The sequence below is a fragment of the Syngnathus floridae genome, chromosome 8, assembly GCF_059516105.1.
Source record: "Syngnathus floridae isolate MCC-2025c chromosome 8, RoL_Sflo_1.0, whole genome shotgun sequence".
Lineage (NCBI taxonomy): Eukaryota > Metazoa > Chordata > Actinopteri > Syngnathiformes > Syngnathidae > Syngnathus > Syngnathus floridae.
The window spans coordinates 1,919,040-1,939,289 of NC_142420.1; the positions used below are offsets into that span (position 1 = coordinate 1,919,040).

The 20,250-nt window shown below is 44.6% G+C and overlaps 1 protein-coding gene and 1 long non-coding RNA gene across 7 annotated transcripts in view; one reads left to right on the plus strand and one right to left on the minus strand.

The window, feature by feature from the left end:
- LOC148393868 (uncharacterized) overlaps window positions 1–20,250 on the minus strand; it is a 40,418-nt gene that overhangs the window by 19,121 nt on the left and 1,047 nt on the right. Inside the window, exon 1 of one of the 6 annotated variants that reach the window (XR_015859843.1) lies at window positions 4,390–4,872. The exons of the other annotated variants lie outside the window; for them this stretch is intronic. This is a non-coding gene — a long non-coding RNA (uncharacterized LOC148393868). Of the gene's footprint in view, window positions 1–4,389; window positions 4,873–20,250 lie in introns of those variants that run through there. 6 annotated transcript variants of the gene reach the window in all.
- On the plus strand, window positions 16,050–19,049 carry LOC148393870 (cyclin-dependent kinase 5 activator 1-like). The gene has a single exon (XM_088383766.1). It carries the CDS (start codon window positions 16,839–16,841, stop codon window positions 17,883–17,885), a length of 1,047 nt encoding a protein of 348 aa, XP_088239892.1. The 5' UTR covers window positions 16,050–16,838; the 3' UTR covers window positions 17,886–19,049.

The following is a 20,250-nucleotide window of genomic DNA, read 5'->3' on the forward strand; positions in this document are numbered from 1 at the left end:
GTCCACAAAACTTCCTTCCTATGTATGCTATGTAAAGTTTTGTCCATGAAGTATTTAAGATAGAAATATTTTTATTTTCCTACTTTTTTCATTTGAGTGTGTACATAGAAATATGAAATGGTTTCTTTTTGACACAGGTTCATCCTTGCTTGTTTCCCTCCTGCTCCGGGAACGTACTTTTGTGTATCGACGTAGTGCCTCTCTGACTTAATAAATGTCAAATCTGCTGTCAACAAAGCTCACTTCAATTCTTTCTTCGCCGCTCATTTACTTTTGAAAGTCAAAAAAATCAATTCCAATGCACTTTTTTTTCGAGTTAGGGCCCAGCTAGCATGACGACGTGGTCAACTGGCTTGTACTAGTTGCTGCTTGCGTGCAGAGAGGAATCCTGTTGAGCCTCCCTGACTCATTTATATCTCCCGCGCGCCTCCAGGGAAGCCACGAAGTCACCGAATCAAGTGTAACAATTCTCCAGATACGCTTTCAAAGCAAACAGCTAAAAAGTGTTCAAGTCAGGCGATTCTATTCTTATCCAAAAATGGTGTGTGTGGAGAGTCAGCTTTCCCCTTTTGCCGCTTTTTGCCATCTGTACATCGAGTGTAGCATGCGTCGTGCATCTTTCAGTGCCATCAAAGTTTGATCACGCGCTCCTCATCTCATCTTGTTGAATAGTTGATGTGAGTGCCAAGGTGTGCGTGATTGTTTGTAAAACAAGCCGTCTTTCCTTTGACAATGATTTGGAACAGGACCCGATTCTTGGATGCCACTTTATTTGAGCAGAGAAACTCGACTTGAGTTAAAATAACAATATGACGGTGAATGAGATTTCGTAATCCCTTGGCATGAAGTCGTGGAAAAAGAAAAAGTTTTCTTTCTTTACTTTACCGGAAATATGTGATTGACGTATTTATGGAGATATTTCCCCAAAATAACTTTGCGTGCCGTCAAACAGGTTGTCAGCAAGTGGATTCTTAAATTGCAAGCTCGCGTGCAACTCGTCTCCAAGCGCTTTCCATTTTCCACAGCTTGTCCACCGTAGAGTTTTTCAAGGTGGCGAGTCGTGTATTTGAAACATTGTCGCGGCTTGTCGAAACTCGCCGCTGAGACTTGTGTCTAAAGATAGTCGGCGTGCGCCGTTGACTAATTCATCGGTGTTGTCGAGTCGCTTCATTAAATTTGGAAGAGCGCGAACACGCCACGCAGGTCCGCATGATCTCAGCGGGCCGCTCTCGTAGCGCTTTCAGCTTCTTTACAAATACTTGATCTGCGCTAACGCTACAGTTTGATCTGCGTTACTAATTCATGGGCTCTCCCGCCTGGGAAGGATCGAAAAGGAAACGGGGATCGTTTTCTTTTTTTCTGCAACTTCTCTTATTCATTATTGAGCGAGGGAGGCCAACAAGAACATGCTTTTAACACCATTTGCAACATGTTCTGCTTGACCCAAGACGACATTTGCTCCACCGGATCCGAGTTCTACTTTTACGAAGCCTAGCGGAGGGATAGGGGGGGGCGGCGATGTCGAGAAAATGCTTTTGTAAAATATTGATCGATGTAGGTCAAAGTTATAAATGGAAGAGGGCTAAGAAATCCCTGGCTGGCCGGCTGCACGCTGTCCAAGAAGTTTTGCTTGTCCACGGATCGTAAAGGACGTGACGAATTTGGGCATTGGAACTGCTTTTTCTAAATACATTAAAGTCTCATAAACGAGTTGGAACATCACACTGTCACGCACTCCAGAAATAAAGTTTTGGGGGGATGCGTTGTAAAATGTCACTCACTTTAGAACGAATAAAGTTTTGGGGGGGGGGAGATTGAAAAATGTCATTTAATTTAGAATGAATAAAGTTTTGGGGGGGGATTGAAAACTGTCACTTAATTTAGAATTTATAAAGTTTTGGGGATGTTGAAAAATGTCACTCAATTTAGCACTAATAAAGTTTTGGGGGGGAGATTGAAAAATGTCATTTAATTTAGAATGAATAAAGTTTTGGGGGGGGATTGAAAACTGTGACTTAATTTAGAACTAATAAAGTTTGGAGGGGAATTGGTCAATTCAAGCACAAAATCCTTCGAATTGCCACAAATGAGGCCGACATTGAGTTTTGTGACGCTTTGCAAATCGCATTTGAGGCCCGATTCAGGCGCAGTTGGTGGGAACTATTTTTTCTCGTGCGTAACACACAACGCCGTTCAATCGGTTATTCCATCTCCGGCTGGCTCATTGACATCACGGCAGCTCATCACATGATGTTTGTGGAAACACAATAAGAAGTTGTGCCAACACAACGAAGTTTGTGAAACACCTCGGGGCTAACCAACCGCAAGCCAGAATGTCAGACTATTATGTCGAGGTGATGGGAGGTGAACGTCGCCACTGGAGGTGTTGAAATTGAAATATGGCCACAAAGAAATGAACAACAAGAAGTTTCTTGAGTTCAGCTCGGTGTAATAATTACCAGCGGCCATGATTTGCCGCATTTCCACAAAGTATCGACAACTATTCGGTGTCGCCGATACCGGCTTGAATTTTACTTGGGATCGAATGGGATTGAGAATCGTTTCATCAAACTCCATTTGACCTTGTCCATTAAAGCAATGTTCGGATTATGACACTACTCCCAAAAAATGTATCCCAAGGCGTACTGTACGTACATGCATGCAAATTTCTTTGGTATGTGATGCGATCTACACCCACGCACGCACTCACACATATTTCCCTAAGCAACAATCGTGAGGCTGCCCTCATTTTCCTCGCCCTCTGTCAGCAGAATCACAGAGTCATGAAACAGTATTTGTCAGCTGATGATTTGACAGTTCATTAAATTTCCATCATGGGATCATAAATTCGATGGGGCGGGCGTGATTTGTACTGTTATCTTTCTTTTAGCGGTTTTCCGGAGTCACCCAAACGCCTCCACCGACACTGTCATTATGATAATTACGGCCATTATTGTTTTGTACGATTACAAGTTTTTCTTCTTTGTCAGTCTCGACCGATGGAAGCAAAAGGCCGCACACGTTGCTCATGTTGTCACTTGTTTTATATTTTACTTGCTCTTGGGGGAGTTGTTGCACGAGGATACGGCCTGGACTTTTTATGATTTGGACCAGTCCATTAACTTGGCTTGACCAGAGAATAGGAATTGTTCCAAATAAGTGCAACGTTAAAGAATTATGACGTCAGTCCCACCTATGTTGCCCACCGGAGAGATGTCGTACGTGTGTTCCTTCGCAGCTGCGATGACTAAATGAAGCGCAACATGGAGACATGACGGAATTTGATTTTCGGCACAAAGCGTTTGAAATGAACGATTTTGAGATGATTTTTGCTGACAGGAGCAAAGGCGCGACGAAGCATCTTGGGTGTGCGAACGAGCGAGTCGATTAGCTCTAATTTAATCAGTAGCAAGTTCTTTGAGCAGAAGCGGAGGGAGACGTTGTGCAGATATGCCTCCGGGCCATTTTGGCTCGCTTACCCCCAGTTCATTGCTGACGCTGTCCCTGCACAGACCTGCCATCCCGAGCTTACGCTTCATTCCTTGCATACTTGCCTCCTTTCCTTTCCTCCTCTCCTGCGAAGCCGCGGGGCCTACAGCGGGGGCGGACGATTTTTTTTCCCGAAAGGGGCCACGGAAAGTATCGGAACGGTCGACGAAGGGCCACGCAGACATGCTAACGTCATGTTGAGTCATTTTGGAAGTCAAGTCCATTTTGAACGCACGGACTTTCCTTTTCTACTTTTATGTTTGCATCACGTCGGGTGTGCCTCTTCAGTCGAAAAGGAAAGTGATGATGATGTCGTGCGACCAGGTCGTCGGGTTCCATCGACCGTCTGCATTTCTGTGCGAGGGAGGTCAATAACATCATCGTCCCTGCATTTAATTGATGTCCAATGACAAAAATGCTTTCATTCATTCTAATAATGACTCATTGTCAATAAATTAGATTTTATATGTTTTTTTTTTTCTGAAATGACACACAAACAGTAGCATTTGGTACCGCCAACCGAAAACACAAACGCGATGACAGGCAGCTCCCGCACGATGCGTTTTACGCAAAGATTTGTAAAGTCACTCGGCATCAACATCTTGCCGACATGGTCTCACTTTAATGTGGTTTGAGCGCATCCGAGAGCAACTTGGCTTCCTTTAACCGCACAGTGATTTTACTAAATAAATCACAAGTACGGCTTCTGAAAGACAAAGAATAAAAAGACAAAAGAAGTTGAATAGTCCCCCAAGGTGGGAAAGGTAATCTGTTTGAACAAATGCCAACGAGCGTAATTACCCCCATAAGGATCATTTCCAAGTCTGACTTTCACAGTTTTCTTGATGGACAGTAATTACAGTTTGTGCGCTTGAGTGGAAAAGTGACGAGTAATCATACCTTGTCACCCGTGCTGCCGAAAAGTGCCTTGAAATAAAAATAACATATGTTAATGGCTCCAAAATGACTCTCCGGCTCTGCTGTGAAATGACGGCGATGAGATGGCATCATAGCAGTCATTCCTAAGCGTGACGCCTTCCAAGAAAAACCTTGTTCCGGCCTGAGGCCGATATTTTGGACGGATGGATTGTGTGAATGTTGTCTGATCAAACTTTGTGTTCTTCTGCAACTTGGCAGGTGTATTGAAATGTTTGACATCAAGGGCCCAGAGTGGTCCATCTCCCCTCTCCATCCATCCATCCGTCCATCTGTTGATTCCTCCATCCATCCATCTAACCGCTCGCTTGGGCCATCCAGCGCAGCGCAAGCCTCTAATCTACGCGCCGGTGCAGCTGCCGCTTTGCGGCTCCCAGGCAGCAGGGCACTTATTATTGTGCACACACACACACGCACACAAGTGAACACACATTGGGGGGGGAAAAGTCCTCTCATGTGGTCGGCCAGCTGCCAGTAGCGTGCCTTCCCCTCACCAGTGTGACCCAAACACTGCCGAGGCTCCCGGTGCTGCTCCTTCGCTTTGGGGACTTTCCAGCCGAGGCGTGAGAAAGAGCCCGGCCGGGCCGAGCCCAGCGAGGTAGCGACAATGGCGGACGTACGGTGGGGAAAGCAAAGAGCGAAAAGGGGAACGTGACAGAGCTGGATGTCCAAAATGCTTTTAAATCAGTGCGAACATTGCACCAAATTGATTTTGGATCAAAGTTCTTGAACTCCAAAATGAGCCCCCTGACTGAGGAACCCGACTATTCGTAAATGATATTGAAGAGAAAATGGTAACGTGTTACATGATAAATTTATAAACATGGCAGTCAGGTGAGGCACAATATTCTAAGCCTCATCTTCTGGTTTTTTTTCCCCTAACTATTTGAATTTATTTTCTTTCTACTTGAGGCATTGTATTCTAAAGTAACTTTTGGCTAATCTCCCCATCTCTGGGAAATTTTATAATTATCTAAAAAAATATTTATTTTTTTAAATTTCGGTAAGTGCATAAATAATCAAATTTTTACAGCTTCATCTCACCTTATGTTTTACTCGACTTGTCACTGTTTATGTCGCACTTGTCCACCGTGCTCGGACGGACGGACGAGAAATTAAATTCAGGATTGCAAATGTGCGACGACGGGAGGCCAGCAGGCACATCTGCCGCTGAGGTCAGAAATCTCTTCCCATCGCCGTAACGCGAGGATGATGGATGCGGCACCCGCAGAGGTTTGCCTTGCGGTTCCCACCTCTAGAACTAAAATCCAGACTAAGTCCCTCTGATGTCTCTCTGGCAGCATCGGGTCGTTAGCCCAGCAATATTTGCCTTTGCCGGGAATCGTTTGTGGCACGGGCAAGAAAAATTGGAGTAAAAAAACGTCAATTAATTCTCTGCATGGGGGAGGAGAGCTAAAAATGACAGTCGAAAAGGTTCAATTGGAGTGAAAGGCATGGAATAATAAAAAAATAAAGATTACCTAAAGGTAATGTCAGTCCACACCTATTTAAAAAAAAATTGTGCTGGACTGAGCCAACTCAACAGAACTCGACGCGTCTGTCATTTCTCAGCAAAAGTTCAACGTGTGCCAGCGTGCTTTCTATTTTCTGGCCCTTCAAGATGCTCTTAATGTGCTCGGCGCATCAACTTTGATGAAGAAACGCCCGCCTGACGCTAAATGATAGGGTGAGGCCTACTGCCATCAAATCAATGTCGACTTTGAGGACTCCCGGCAAATTATTAGTTCAATGGCCAAGACCATCTTCGCAATTTATCCACTCAGATTTAAAAAAATAAACAAAAGTATAAAGATCTCGTCAACATATCCCATACGGAAAATTATTTTGAAACCGCCGGTGGAACGGAACCCAAAATTGCTTAACTTCTGATTCACTCGAGGTGTTAGGTATCACAATTTGTTATTTATAAGAGTTATTTATAATCTATTCCAGGTTGTTTTGTCTTTTTTTTAGTCTTTCTTGGAAACTCCCTACAGCTGTTGATGTTTGCAAAGCCTTTCACTCGATATCAAAGTTTACTGGAACAAGCGCCTGGACTTACGGTAAAAGTCTGCGGGGTGTTTGCGTTGAGTCATCCTTGTTGGGCTAAAGAGAGGGCAAAGGTCAAACGAGGGTCTATTTCCGGTCGTCGAAAGGGAAGATGACCGTTCCAGGTTCGGAGAAGTTCATTTGGACTGTTTAGCAGACATAATGACACAATTGTATCCAGATGGAAGGGGGGGGGGGGGGGGGGGTGGTTGACACACAGAGCTGCCAAATTGACCTAAAGATGTTGTTTGAGATCTTGATTCAATATTGCCCTTTTTGTCAAGGTAACAAATGGCTGCAACAATATCCGGGTGGCCAACGGGTTCTCAGCAACGTTCCTCAACGTTTCGTTTTAAGCAATCGGGGCTGAGAAATATCAAAAGGCCTATGTAGAAAAGTATATAAAATAATATTTAAAAAAAACAATAATAAATAATATTTTACGCCAATGAAAATATTCCTTAGTATTGAAAATATTTTTTTTATTTTATTTTGTATTTGTGTCCGTCACACGGTGGTTGCACGGTTACTCAGCTGGATGTTATTGGCCACATAACGCGCCAATTAACACCCTCTCACAATCATCAGGTCATTTATTGCTTAAATTACGGAGGGCTAAAGAATAGCAGCTCAGAGTTTAGGAGCGCTCAAGTAGGTTTGACCCCTTGTGAGGTCAAAGCGGGTCATCATCATTCTTTAGAAAATAACTCCAGGCTTTCAAATGGCTTGAACACCAACTGGATTTCGCCAAATTGTTTCAAAAGTGATTCATAAAGTTTGTTTAAAGGAATTATTATTGTTTTGGTGTTAACGCGAAAACGTAAAATTCTCAATCCAATATGGTCATTGAGTTCTCTCCCATTCTGCATCTGCAGACCTGATTTGAGAAGAGGAAGGACTTCAAGGATGTTATCTACCTTCAGAAATGAGAAAATATTCTCCAAACAGAACAATGTGCAGATATCATCGAGCTTGATGAAAACCAAACCAAGCTAACTGAGCTCAATGCAAAGTTCACACGGCTCCCAAAAGATATTTTGGGTCAAATGCATGTGACATTCTTTCTGCATTTTTTATTTTTTTTTAAACATTGCATATGTTGCGAAGATGAACCACAACCACGAGAACATCAACCAAGATCAAGCAACGAAATGTCGTCGTTAAAAAAGCATTACTGGGTTGATTGCATATGCTTATGGTCAGCCCAAGTATGCAGCTCTTTGCATGTGTGTGTGAGTGTGTGTGCGTGCGTGTGTGTATCGAGCCAAGCATATTTGAGTTTGTTCATCCCGTTTGCGTTTGCGTGTTAACGGGCGGGGTGGGAGACCCCAATGTGGTGGCCTTTGCCCATGTTGACGGAAGCACCGGGCTCCAGGCATCATCAACAATGTCTGGGAATTGCCAGCGCGCGCAAATCTGAGCTGCTATCATGATCATTCTGAACTCGGGATGTTATGGGAACTTTTGCTTCAGATACGAGAAGCGGCTGCTAGCTTAACCCAAAACGCTGCACCGCTATCACTAGCGTTCCTTGTGGGAACGGTGACTATTTGTTTCTTTGTGTACGTGGACACGCCAACTGAGGTCAGGAATTCTCGTACAATCGTAAAAACACGGATGGATTTGTTGTTAATGTCGCCAAATAGTAGACATGTCTGAGGGAGTTGGACTGATAGACGGTTAGCCCATGACGGCGTTATCCTATGCTATGCTAGCAGACTTTGATTACATGAAACGAGATGGTTAGGGTTAGTTTCTTAATTTTAACCTGAACCCTTGAGATGTGGAATATTTAACTAAATTTCTTTTGCATTTCAACTTAACTCCTTTTTTTTTTTTTTACGAGATGCTACGCAAGCGCAACAGTTTTACAGGCACTTCATGACTTAACTGGTCCTGGCTCAGGAAGAGTTCACACCCTGCATGTACTGTTTCCAAAATAACTTACTATCTGATATCGATTTCACAACACGCAGCTCTGTAAATTGTGGCGAGAGCACATGTCGCGGTTCTCCACGCAGTTCCGCGGCCGTCCCCCCCCGGCCATGCCTGCAGCGGCTCTCGCGGCGGTTCGCTCCGGAGCAGCTGCGCTCGGCGGCCGCCAAACTTCTGGCCGCTCGATTGTTCGGCTTCCAAAAGTCAACCAACCTCGGCAAATAGTGCGCAGCTTTTCCAGGGATCCCAGGCTACCGGGATCAAACATCGTCACTCGCAGACGGCCCCAGCAGGCAGGCAGGCAGGCGGGCTCAGCGGTCACCACAGCTCTGGCCTCGGGGCCAGAGGAAACACCCTCCCTGTGGCTTCCCTCTGCTGACAAATATTAAAGACCTGCCTTTTCCCCTTTAGTTGTTTCTCCTCACCATTTGCAAACCACTTTGTACTGATCCTAATGAAAAGAAAAGTCTTCCGGCTCAAATGGTTTTGCATTGTCGCCACCCGTCTTCTGGTCTTTGCCTCGCCACGCATCCGCCTGGCCTCCGTTTCCCTGGCAGGCTTACGGGATTAGTGGACGTGTCTTCAAAGGCGAGGCCGCATGCTTATTACAAACACGGGAAGGTGGGGGGGGGGGATAATTGCACCGAGGGCAAAGGACGAAGACCTCACAACCTAAAATCACAGGACACTCGGCCGACCGACGGATCACTTCATTGTTACCTTTAGCCAAAGCCTTTAGTTTTCTCCCGGCCATTACACGGCCCATAAAACACTTGTGCCTAGGCACTCCCACCTTTTCTTCTCTTTGCGGCAAAAACATACAAATTATATATTTCAGTTACGGAACACTTTGGTGAGGAAGTGTATAAACACATTTAAGGGGGGGGAAATGGCCTTTTGGTCAATAGTCTGTAATGAACATGAAGGAGAGGAGGCGACGGGTGACGTAAGGAGGCTCCTTCATGTTTTCTGCAATATAACTTAAGTACGATTTAGAGCAGATAAAATGGTCAATCATTTCGGAGGTCAAGTTAGGAGAGCTGACGATATAAAACAAAGTATTTCTTATTCTCGTTATTCGCTTTGCATTCGTTTACGTTTCTGTATGGTTGTAGGAAATACGATCGTATCCATTCGAGGGCTATTTTTCTTATTCAAAGATACAAGAATATTTGTTTGTGGATTTGTGACAATAAGCGGCAAAGTGTAAATACATTTGATGCATTTTCAAAAACGCGTCATGTAAACAAGCCGCAGTTAGATTGGAATGCAGACGGCTTACTGCGGTGGCAAGCGGTTAAGTAAAATTGCGCAACTCAAAAGGATGACATTGTACAAGTGTGTTATTAAAGAGTTATCCCATCACTTTAGAGTAATTGTGGTTTCTCAGGAGCGGCGCTTAATAAAAATTCTGACTTCACAGCAGTGTGGCAATCAAGCAGAACGTTTGGACAAGATTTGGGGAGTGTGGCGGGGGCAGTTTTGATGGTCATTGGGTCATCCCAAACTCTTTCTTCATTTATGGACCTTGCTTGTGCTACTGAGGCCGATGCAGTCCCATAGTTAACTTGTACATGACAAAATTTCCACTGTTTTTTTCTCACTAGGGTCAAAGGTGAGCTGGATTGAAAAAATAATTATTACTGAAAAAAATTACTTAACTTTTCTTTTTTTTTTTACTGAAATAATCAATCAAGAGAATAGTTGCTTCTAGAATCAAATATCAATAAATAATAAAATACATGGTTGAACATGCAGCAAAAAGTTTGTGGGGCTTTAAATGATCACAGTGAACTACGGTTAGCTGCCTAAACACACTGTACAAACTCATCCCGTAGTATTTACTTTTACTAGAAATGAGCTGAGGAAGAAGGAGAGAGAGAGTGAATGTGACAGAAAGAGAGAGAGAGACTGAAAGGGACACCGCAAAGTTTGAAAATTGAGCTCAAGTTCTCCTCTTGTGGGAGAACACATCTGGAGAGCAGGTGTTGAAGCCAGTCGGGCTTTCAAAAAAAAAGTGTAGGAAATTGCGCCCTCTGTTGGCGAGAGGTGCGCATCAATTTGGGAAATAACCTTTGGATTAGAATTCCGTCAAATCCATTCTTTTGACGAGGAATTTGGGGCTGAAAAAGAAAGCAAGAATGCACATCAGCGCGTTAACCCGCGCGCGACCTCACCGCTGGCCCGTGAGCGCGCGTGCTTCGACGGACGCTATCTGATGCCCTAAAAAGGCCATCCCTCTTACTCTTTTCATTGAACATCATCTCGGGGATTATCCTCCAATGGCGTCATTTAGCGCCAATTACTTCAATCTACTCTCGAATGTTTGGACTGCGTGATCACAAGAACCTGGACGATTGCTTTTCTTTGGTTGGTTAAGGTCGCCCATGCTGTTAAGGTCAAAGACTTAAAGAGGAACAAAATGTCAACCGTTCACATTACTAGTTTGTATCTAATCTCAAAAGATCAACTATAAAACGATGTTATATAAATATAGAGTATATATACATAAGCAAAATAATCAAAAAGCAACAGGTCTTTAAGTGTGCTAGCCTAATGCTAACACATAATGGGAAATGCCAAAGACAGGCTAACAAGTAGCATCCATCTGGCGGTGTGGGTAATTGTAGTACATAACCACACTAACGGGCATATATTCTTTATCATCTGTGAAGAATGAATCATAATGACAATTAGATCATTACTGTTTGTTGTCAAGTCGTCTGCAGCCACACAGCTTTTTAGAAGCTGCTGCTGCTGATGATGACGATGTTACCGTAAGTCCAGAGTGTTAGGAGCCAAGCCTCGCTCCGCCTGGCCATGCGGTTCATGTTGTTTTTGTCCGTGAGCGCTGGCCGGGGGAAGCGACTGTCTGCCTCCAGCAGCAAAACATTGGAGATTTCGTCGGAGGGTGCCACACAAACGCCATACATGTTTTCAAGTTTCTTTCATTTTGGCTCAAAAACGACACAAGGGACAAAGACTTCATGAGAAGAAAGTCACAAGAAAGAAGACAAAATGAAAATAAACAAGCCCAAAATTAGAAGGCAAACGCTTGAAATGTAGAAAACCTCGTGTGGCCTTTCAAGAGATTATTGGTGTTGCGTTACAAATGACAAAGAACGTCAAACACGCAAATACGCCAATCGGACTGAAGCTATCAATTTGCCGCCTTTGCTTACGTTTCAAGCTTATCTGATGTTGAGGCTTGACATTTTTTTCAAATCGATGATGTCATCGAATAGCTGGATGGATTTGCGGCTAGCCGTGGTAGGCTAACAGTACGGCCAGCATGATCATTAGCCTTGACGTGGGCCGATATTATCATGTCGGTGGTTCCTTTGCTCATTTAGACGACAAGATCAGAAACAATAACAACTGAAAGTCATGTTTGGGGTCACTGGAGGACAAATGTGACCCATGAAAGCCGAGGGTCATGGGAAGTTACAGCTCTTGTGTTGAGCCAACGGCAAGGGTTTTTGTGAAATAGCCTCGACCGCTCAGACCACAGCAAAGCGCGCCACTCGGGCACCGTGCCGGGTGTCCAGGCCCCGCCGTGCGTGCGTCCGTCCGTTTACGAGGCAAGAGAGAGAAGCAAAAGAACATCCATGCCTCATGTCCTGCAGTGATTTGATTATATTTGAAGATGGAACTCAACTCGCTTGACTTTGAAGTGTGGTAAGGCTTCAGTCTTATCATATTTCATTTTACTGCCTCCTAGTGGCCAAGAGGGATATCAGAGGGAGCAGCACAATGCCCGCGCATAAATTAACTTCAATTTCAATTGTATTTAATTTGGTTATGTTAAAAAACATTATTCTTGGTCAAAGGAAATAAATTCAAATAAATGACATCATATTGGGAAAGTTGACGGATATGAAACGTCAAAACACTCCAAATCAATTTCAGTTCAAGTATTTGTCCTTGGCTAGGCCCACCGCTGCTGCCCTGACGTCCTATTTGTTTGGTTAGCTCTCATTTAGGTGGCGAGAAAACATGTGGAAGTGCTCGGTCAAGCTGGGAAAGCGGCGCAATAGCAACTGCGAGCGATTGTGGCACCCAACCGCAAGTCGCACACATGGCGCAGAGACGCACACACATGACACGCATGCAAATGTTTGACTTGATACCGTGGAAACAGCCCGTGCTTGGTCGTGATCGTTTCTCGAGCTCTTTAATTGTGGCCCGATGGTTTTCAGATGTTCCCGCGCGACTGATCACTCGGGGGCCCCGCTCGGCCCAGTCATGTCCTCCCAAACCACATCAAGCTAGGGGGGGAACGATAGCGGCCGGCCTCCGCCGCGGGCTTCGAGTCCACCTCGGGGGTGGCGCTGCAAACACAACAGCCGCATGAGCAGCCGCTTGTTGTGGAAGACTCGAAATGAGATGTTTTCTATTGTGACGTCATGCTTAGCGTGGGCCGCCTTTCACACATTTGCTTTGGGTTGCAACGTGCTAGCTGTGTGCAGATGAGAACGAGCTTGGAAATTGATTTTTAAGTTCATTTGAGCTTGTTAAGTAATGCTTACATTATGATGACACATTTATTTATTTATTTATTTATTTATTTATTTATTTATTTATTTATTTATTTATTTATTTGGTGGATTTTCTATTTATTTTCTTTATGACATCTTGAATTTTTTGGGGGGAGGAATTTACATGTTTCCTTTTCTATTTTTGAGGATCCTTTTAACGCTTGACCAAACAGTAGCTTTTTCCGGAGCTGCGTTTTCCTTTTCCCTGCCATGTTCCAATTTGCACTGGGACTTGGGAAAGAGCTCCTAATCTCCCTAATGAAAAGTGTCCAGCACATATTCTCCGCACCTGTTGAAGCCCAGTGTGGGCGTAGCAAAGCCGCATTCCAGTAATAGAGTCTTTTGGTTGCTTTGATTTGTTTTCCTTGGCTGCCTTCTCGGGCGCTGGGTGAGCACTCTGCTGGGGCACATGCGAGCGTGCTGGGCTTGCTGTCATGTCTTCCGGCTTGGAGACACAAAGTGGGGGCAGGAGGGGGGGGGGGGCACCAGGCCCAAGGCAGACATTTGGAGATACAGGCCTGGCCAAAGCAAGTCTCATTTTATCACACTAATAATGGATAGAATTGAAACTATATTTGTCTGTAATACCAAATAATGGTTTTCAAGCAGGTTTTAAATATAGATGGAATTATTTTGGGAAAAATACAACCCTACAGAAGAAAAGATCCCATCATAAGACGAGAGCAAAACATGAAACATCTGCTGTGCATATTGCATGATCCTAGCGAGGAGCCGCTTAGCATTATGACTTGAATCTTTTCTCTCGGTAGCTCCTACGGCGCATCAAAGACTTGACGGTCCAGTTCCTGTGGAGCAGGAAACTCCCGACAGTGTAAACACGTTGCATCGCAGCCTGTGTGTGAACTTTGGAATTATCTACTGTGGCCTTTATGTTGGGGGAATTGAGATGATGACAGTAAGACACTAAAGAAGGTTTCAGTTGTGTTCCTTTTAGACCCAATTGGGGTATTATTTGCCCATTTTTTTCCAGAAATTGGCAGGCTCTATCAAATTCTCTTCTAGAAATAGGCAAAAATTCATTCATTCATCCCCAGACTCAATACTTTCAACTTCTGGGTTTAGAAAATTGAAGGTTTTAAAGAATAGTTTTAAAACTCAAGCTACTTCAATATTTTGTGCTGAGAGCTCACAGGCCAGTATTTACACTATGAATGGAAAGGCGTAAGCGCTTCAATATGAAGACAACACCGCCCTCTTGTGGTAGTTACAGGAAAGACTGTTCATTTATATATTATAAGATGAAAATTACAGACAGAAGATGGGGTATGAGACAAAATCAGAGCGGGAGCGCAGCGTTTTGAGGCATGAATTGGATTTAGATTAATAATTTAAATTGATACAAGCACATACTTGTATGTAAGACGATGCCGGCTTGAATGTGTCCATATGCCTTCGGGTGGCTGCAGATAAGCGCACCAAAGCTTTTCAACGCTTATCGCCACTTGTTCTAATTTTAACAATGAAGCTGGAACTGCCAGAATAGGGACCTTGATCTGTAAGGCAGTGGCGATGAATCGCCACCGAGAGGCAGACTTGCTGCATGGAAAGCAGAACGTGGAAGCTGCTACAAGGCCTCCAGCATGTTATGCGGAGCGGATATTTGCTCACCACAGCTAAAAAGATCTTCTTCCCATTTCTATTCAGCTCAGTCAGCAATGTGCGTGGATAATGCAGACATTATCATGTAGATGATAAGACTGGCTCGTCAGCATGTGCTGGAATGACTCCATGCATACGTTATTTTAATCGTGTTCGGGTTGAAAATGATTTTGTGTTTTACTTGTAGTACATCAATCGGGTTGTGCTGTGCTCTGTTGAATGAGCTTTTTTTTTTTTACATGGCTGGGCAATTACATTTGCGATCAATGATTACAATTTGGTTTTGTATGTCACTTTAGTTTTCTCAGTAAAATCCACAAAAACGTTTGTTTGTGTCGCCCTTTTTGCATAAATCTTCTTTGAAAACGCTCATAAAGTAGCAAACACTGACCTCTGCTGGCTGCAGTGAGACATTGCACCGTTACACCAACATGACTCTTATATTATTATATATTTTTCTACATTTGTTGTTTTATTCTGCCCAAAGCTTCCTGAATTGTTTGTTACAGTCTGCTACTTCCTCTCCAGCTTTTTTTTCCCCTCCATCTAGTTGTTTGAAAAGGCCACCTTGATGCTTCATCTCAGTGGCACATTGAGAATATGCATTACGCTCGGTCACATCCCACTGTCGTCTTTTGTCCGAGCGCGATGAAAGCATCGTCGGGTCTCTGTTCCCGGGTTTGGTGTATTTGTGTGTTTGATGTTGGAACATGTGCGGCCCAATCAAACGCGAGAGTGAAATGGGAAGCACGGCACGACTATGGGCCATCTTTTACTTTTGCCATTTTGTCTCTGTATGGTGTTTGATTGCGGCTAGTGTCCACTAAGATTGAATTGTTTGTGAATTGCACGTCAATCGGTTAATGAGCAGAGTTTTGAGTATTTGAGCTACTAATGATGTCAGATGATGTCACCAACTATGCAGCCTTGTTGTCATTGACTGGCCCAAACACGCTGCGCTTTGACAGAAAGCCCCTGAAAACCATTTCAGAGAGCTCGGTTCAACAATTCATTAAATTATCTCCTGAATCCAAATCAAACGCATTTGCATGAAGACCCAAAGCGCCGGGAGCTCGCTTCAACGTGATGAATCTCGCTTCAATGTCCAGCCTGTGGGAGGCGTTCAACCCGAGGCAGTTTGCCTCCAACGTCAAGAACAAAGTCAACAACCTTTCAGCCATGTCCAAAGTCAAGCAGATCCAATTCATATACGACCCGAAGCAGTTTTCGGCAAACGTCAAGTCAAAGGTGAAGAAAGTGACGCTGTTTTCCTACCTGTCTACAAACTTATCGATATCAAAATGGAGGACTACTTAAAGGACACAAACAAATGGACAAATCCCTGATCTGATTTTTTGGGACAGTTTGGGACCAAGATGTCAGAATGAAATAAAATGCAGCCTGACTTGGACTTTTGTGTGCCACTTTTGTGTGGATGGCTGGATTGTATAAACACATTATGATTCATTCATGATTGACATGTTGATATCACTACGCTTTACATGCAGTGTCTGTTTATCTGAATGGAAAGTCAGTGTGTGCCTACGTAACTTTGCAACGAGGGGCCTGTTCTTCCCGAGCTAATTGGATTGGCCCTGGAATTCCCTGACACACGAATGCACTCCTGTAATTAGCTCGTCAGATTAATGACGTACTACGACACGGAATGCTAATTGGAGAAAGCCATTCAAGAGTTTGACAGGATTATGTAAGAGACTTACTACTTGCGTATTTTGTCCCAACAATATGACAATTTAATTTGCAATGACGTGACTAGACAATGTTTACTCTAAAAAGACTGCAATTCGGTATTTTGATTTTACTGCCGCATCAAATAAGAATCAAATAATTCTCAAATTAGAACCATAAATGTCACCTCTCAATATAAACAGTAGCCTACTGAAACGCATTGGTAGTGCTTTAAGTGCAATATAAAGACTCCAAACGCGCCTTTAGTTTTTAGAATGTCAGCATCTCAACTGCAATTTGGTATTTTTCTTTACTACAGACAATTAATATATGTTTGTAAACACCATCACCTTTCATTATCCCATTATGGGAAAGAGAGATCCAAATAGTCAGGTAATGAGTCTCAGGGCAAAGATAGAACTGGAGCTAAAAGAGTGCAGGTCACGTCTATATAGGCCATCAATGGTGCTTGAAAGTCCACTGGGTGATTGGATCAACCTGCAGCTTTCTGATTGGCTGCCCGCCACGTCAATCAAGAGGCTGCGCCAGCCGCTTCGTGCAAACCCAGACTAATCGCATCGAATGCAGTCTTCCTCCAACGTTCTCAAGTGGACTAGACATCGCTTCGGAACCGACATCGAACATCTTCATGGATTCCATAACGTCGTCGTGACTCTTCCACGCGTTTGTGTTCCCCCCCACACACACCGCAGCACACCGCAGCAGAAGAATCATTTGCCAACCTCCGCGGCGCTCTCCTCCGCAGTCATGGGCACCGTGCTCTCCATCTCCCCCGCCACCAAGAAGGTGATCGACGGAGACGACAAGGGCGACAAGAGCCTCAAGCGGCCTTCCATGTTCGTGTCGCTGTCGTGGAAGAAGCTGGTGGCCAGCTCGGCTAAGAAGAGCGCCAAGAAAGTCACCCCAACCCCCAACCCCAACCCGCCGTGCGCTCAGGTGGCCCAGCGCAACAGCGACAACCTACGGAAAAGCCTTCAAAGCGAGGAACGCAAGCAGCGAGCCCCCATCCCGGTGCCGGTCCCGACGGTGCCTGCGCACAACAACAATAACGGCAGCAGCAAGCCGCCGCCACCGGCGCTGAAGCAAGACAGCAGCCCGGCTGTTGTGGTGTCCCCGCGGCGGATAGTGATCCAGGCTTCCACCGGGGAGCTGTTGCGCTGCTTGGGGGACTTCGTGTGCCGCCGTTGCTTCAAGCTGAAGGAGTTAAATAGCGGCGAGGTGATCCTGTGGTTCCGCAACATCGACCGGACTCTGCTGCTGCAAGGCTGGCAGGACCAAGGCTTCATCACGCCGGCTAACGTGGTGTTCGTCTACCTCCTGTGCGAGGACACCCTGGACGAGAGCGTGGCCAGCGCGGCCGAGCTGCAGGGCGCCTTCCAGACCTGCTTGTACCTAGCCTACTCCTACATGGGGAACGAGATCTCCTACCCGCTCAAGCCCTTCATGATCGAGGCCAACAAGGACGTGTTCTGGGAAACCTCGCTGAGCATCATCGAGCGGCTCAGCGGCAAAATGCTGCAGCTCAACGCGGACCCGCACTTTTTCACCGAGGTTTTTCAAGAGCTGAAAAGCCAGAGGGACTCCAGCGAGGCCAACCTGGACCGCTGACGCTCCAAGAGCAAATGACAGAAGGGCGGCTTTGAATGTAAAGGCCAATTCTAAAGGCTGGATATCGCTCAAGATAGCAATGCGGCATTAGTGTGTTTAGACAGCAGGAGAATCACCAACTCGCGCATGCCATCGATGGTGTTGTCCTGCCTTTGTTTTGTTACAAACCACATTTACATGGTAATTTTATTCATAATTAGCCTGCTTTCTAGCGCAGAGAGCGCTCGAGGAGCACAATAGATGATTGCGGTTAAGCGCACATGCAGGATGAGCTGTCCAGGGTGCTGACCTCCACCCACCACACATGCACAAGGGTGCCTTGAGATACGACGTCAATTCAAACCGCTGTGTGAATGTCGAGACGTTTACTGCCGCCAATGAAATCAGGCATATTTATGCTTGAATCGCAAAAAAAAAAAAAAAATCCACAAACTCGTAAGTCAAGGCAGTCGTATCTTAAGGCACCACTGTATTGAGATGAATGTATTTTGGTTGTTTTCCAAGAAAATACTTGGACGATCTCATACGTGCCAACTGTTGCATTGTCTTTTGCCTGCTACGATATTGTTTACATTGTTCATATGTGACATGATTTCATTTGTGGGCCAAGCGTATCAAAAAAAAAAACACACCGGAATGTTATTTTTCTGTAAATAATGAATGTGAGTCTCTGCTGTGTCATTTGCACATTTCTACATTATCAATTCGATTACGAAAGCGAGTTTACACGTAGACAACAAAGTGTAACTTTGCAACATTAGTTCTCAACACGGTTTGTATGATGTTGTGTTGTGACGCCATTGCTCGGAGCGGAAAGTCATGCTGCTATTTATTTATTTTATCTATTATTTATTTATTTTGCACAACGGTGAACAAAATTTGGACGTTTTGCACACAATTTATGGTCATCTACCAAAAATTTCTCCCAGGCGCCAGATTACTTGCCATTAATTTGCTACACTTGCAGCTATGAATGAAGGAGCGGAGAATTTTGTACAGTTTGTTTTCCAACCAGACCGGAAAGTGTTCATTTGTTCATTCCGTGTAGTGAGCTGCTGCTAGTGATCCGTCAGACAATTCAATCTCGCTACATGTTTATACAGTCAATGGTCAGTGCAGTTATTGTTCATGGTGAGCAGGGTGAAATAAATCCTTTCAATGATGGTCTCTCGCACATTATTTTGTGGCGGTGTACACCCTGGACTGGTTGCGAGTCCACGCACATTTACACCTATGGCGCCTTGATGCGGGGGGAAAAAAAATCTGGTCACGAGAGAATTTTCTGAAGTTGCCTATGTGAATGGATTTGTGTGAATGAGGATGTCTCGTCCATGTGGGCTGGCGGCTTCCTTCATTTGATTGGCTACATTCTGCTGCAGTCTCAAACCTCCCCCCCCCCTCTCTCTCTCTCGCAGACACTTCTACACGGGGTTTCTATTTACAGGGCATAATGAAAACTGCGACGACCAAAAAAATAGCATGAGAAAGTAGAACAAGGACACGGCAAGACCAAAAAAAATATACAAAAACACCGGTTTGCCTTCCACAGAAATTCTGCACCGTGTCATTTTGGAATCCGAGATGTAAATGCGTGTTGAATACATCCCTTGCGAGACTTTTTTTTTTCAACACGCTGTGACTTCATTGCAGATTCTGCAGCAGTCTTATGTAAGAGGCTGCCTGCACTATTAGCATTCAGCCCAGGTCCCTGTCTGACGGTCCGTCTGTCTGTCTGTCTGCTCGCTCGCTGCATTCTTCCTCTGCTGCGTCTCCATAGCGACGGCGACAAGTGAATGAGAGCCGGACAACGTGTAAGCGGCTCAGAGCCGAAAGCAAGTCGATCTAGTGCGCAACCTGTGCTTCAATAAACATCTCTGGAGATTCTCCAGATTACTAAAAATAATTTGAAAAGGACTCAAATCAGCCAATAAAATCGGCGGGATGATGAATCGGTCAACTGTACCACCACTACTGCTTGTTCTATCACGATTCATCATTTCGGGATCGGAATTGTAATGTTTTGATTTCGTATGTATGTTTAGCAAACGTAAACAAAGTAGGCGGACACTCGTTGGGATTATTTCTATTTTGCTACCCTGCCCGCTAATCTCTTCAACACGATTACTGCAGTGTGAAAGCACGGAGGTGACCTGAGGCTTCCCTCACCAACTTCATTTTTTAGTTCTTTTTCTCGTCTGTTGCCTCACTTTGCATACGTGACATAACTTCCGAGGCGTAAAATGAAATTTATTTTCCTTTAATTTGCAGATGAATCATCTTGGGGCGCATCAATCTGCATCCCGATTCATTCATTGCTTGTCGTCTTGCGTAACAGCCGAAATCCAATCCAGCATTTTTTTTTTTA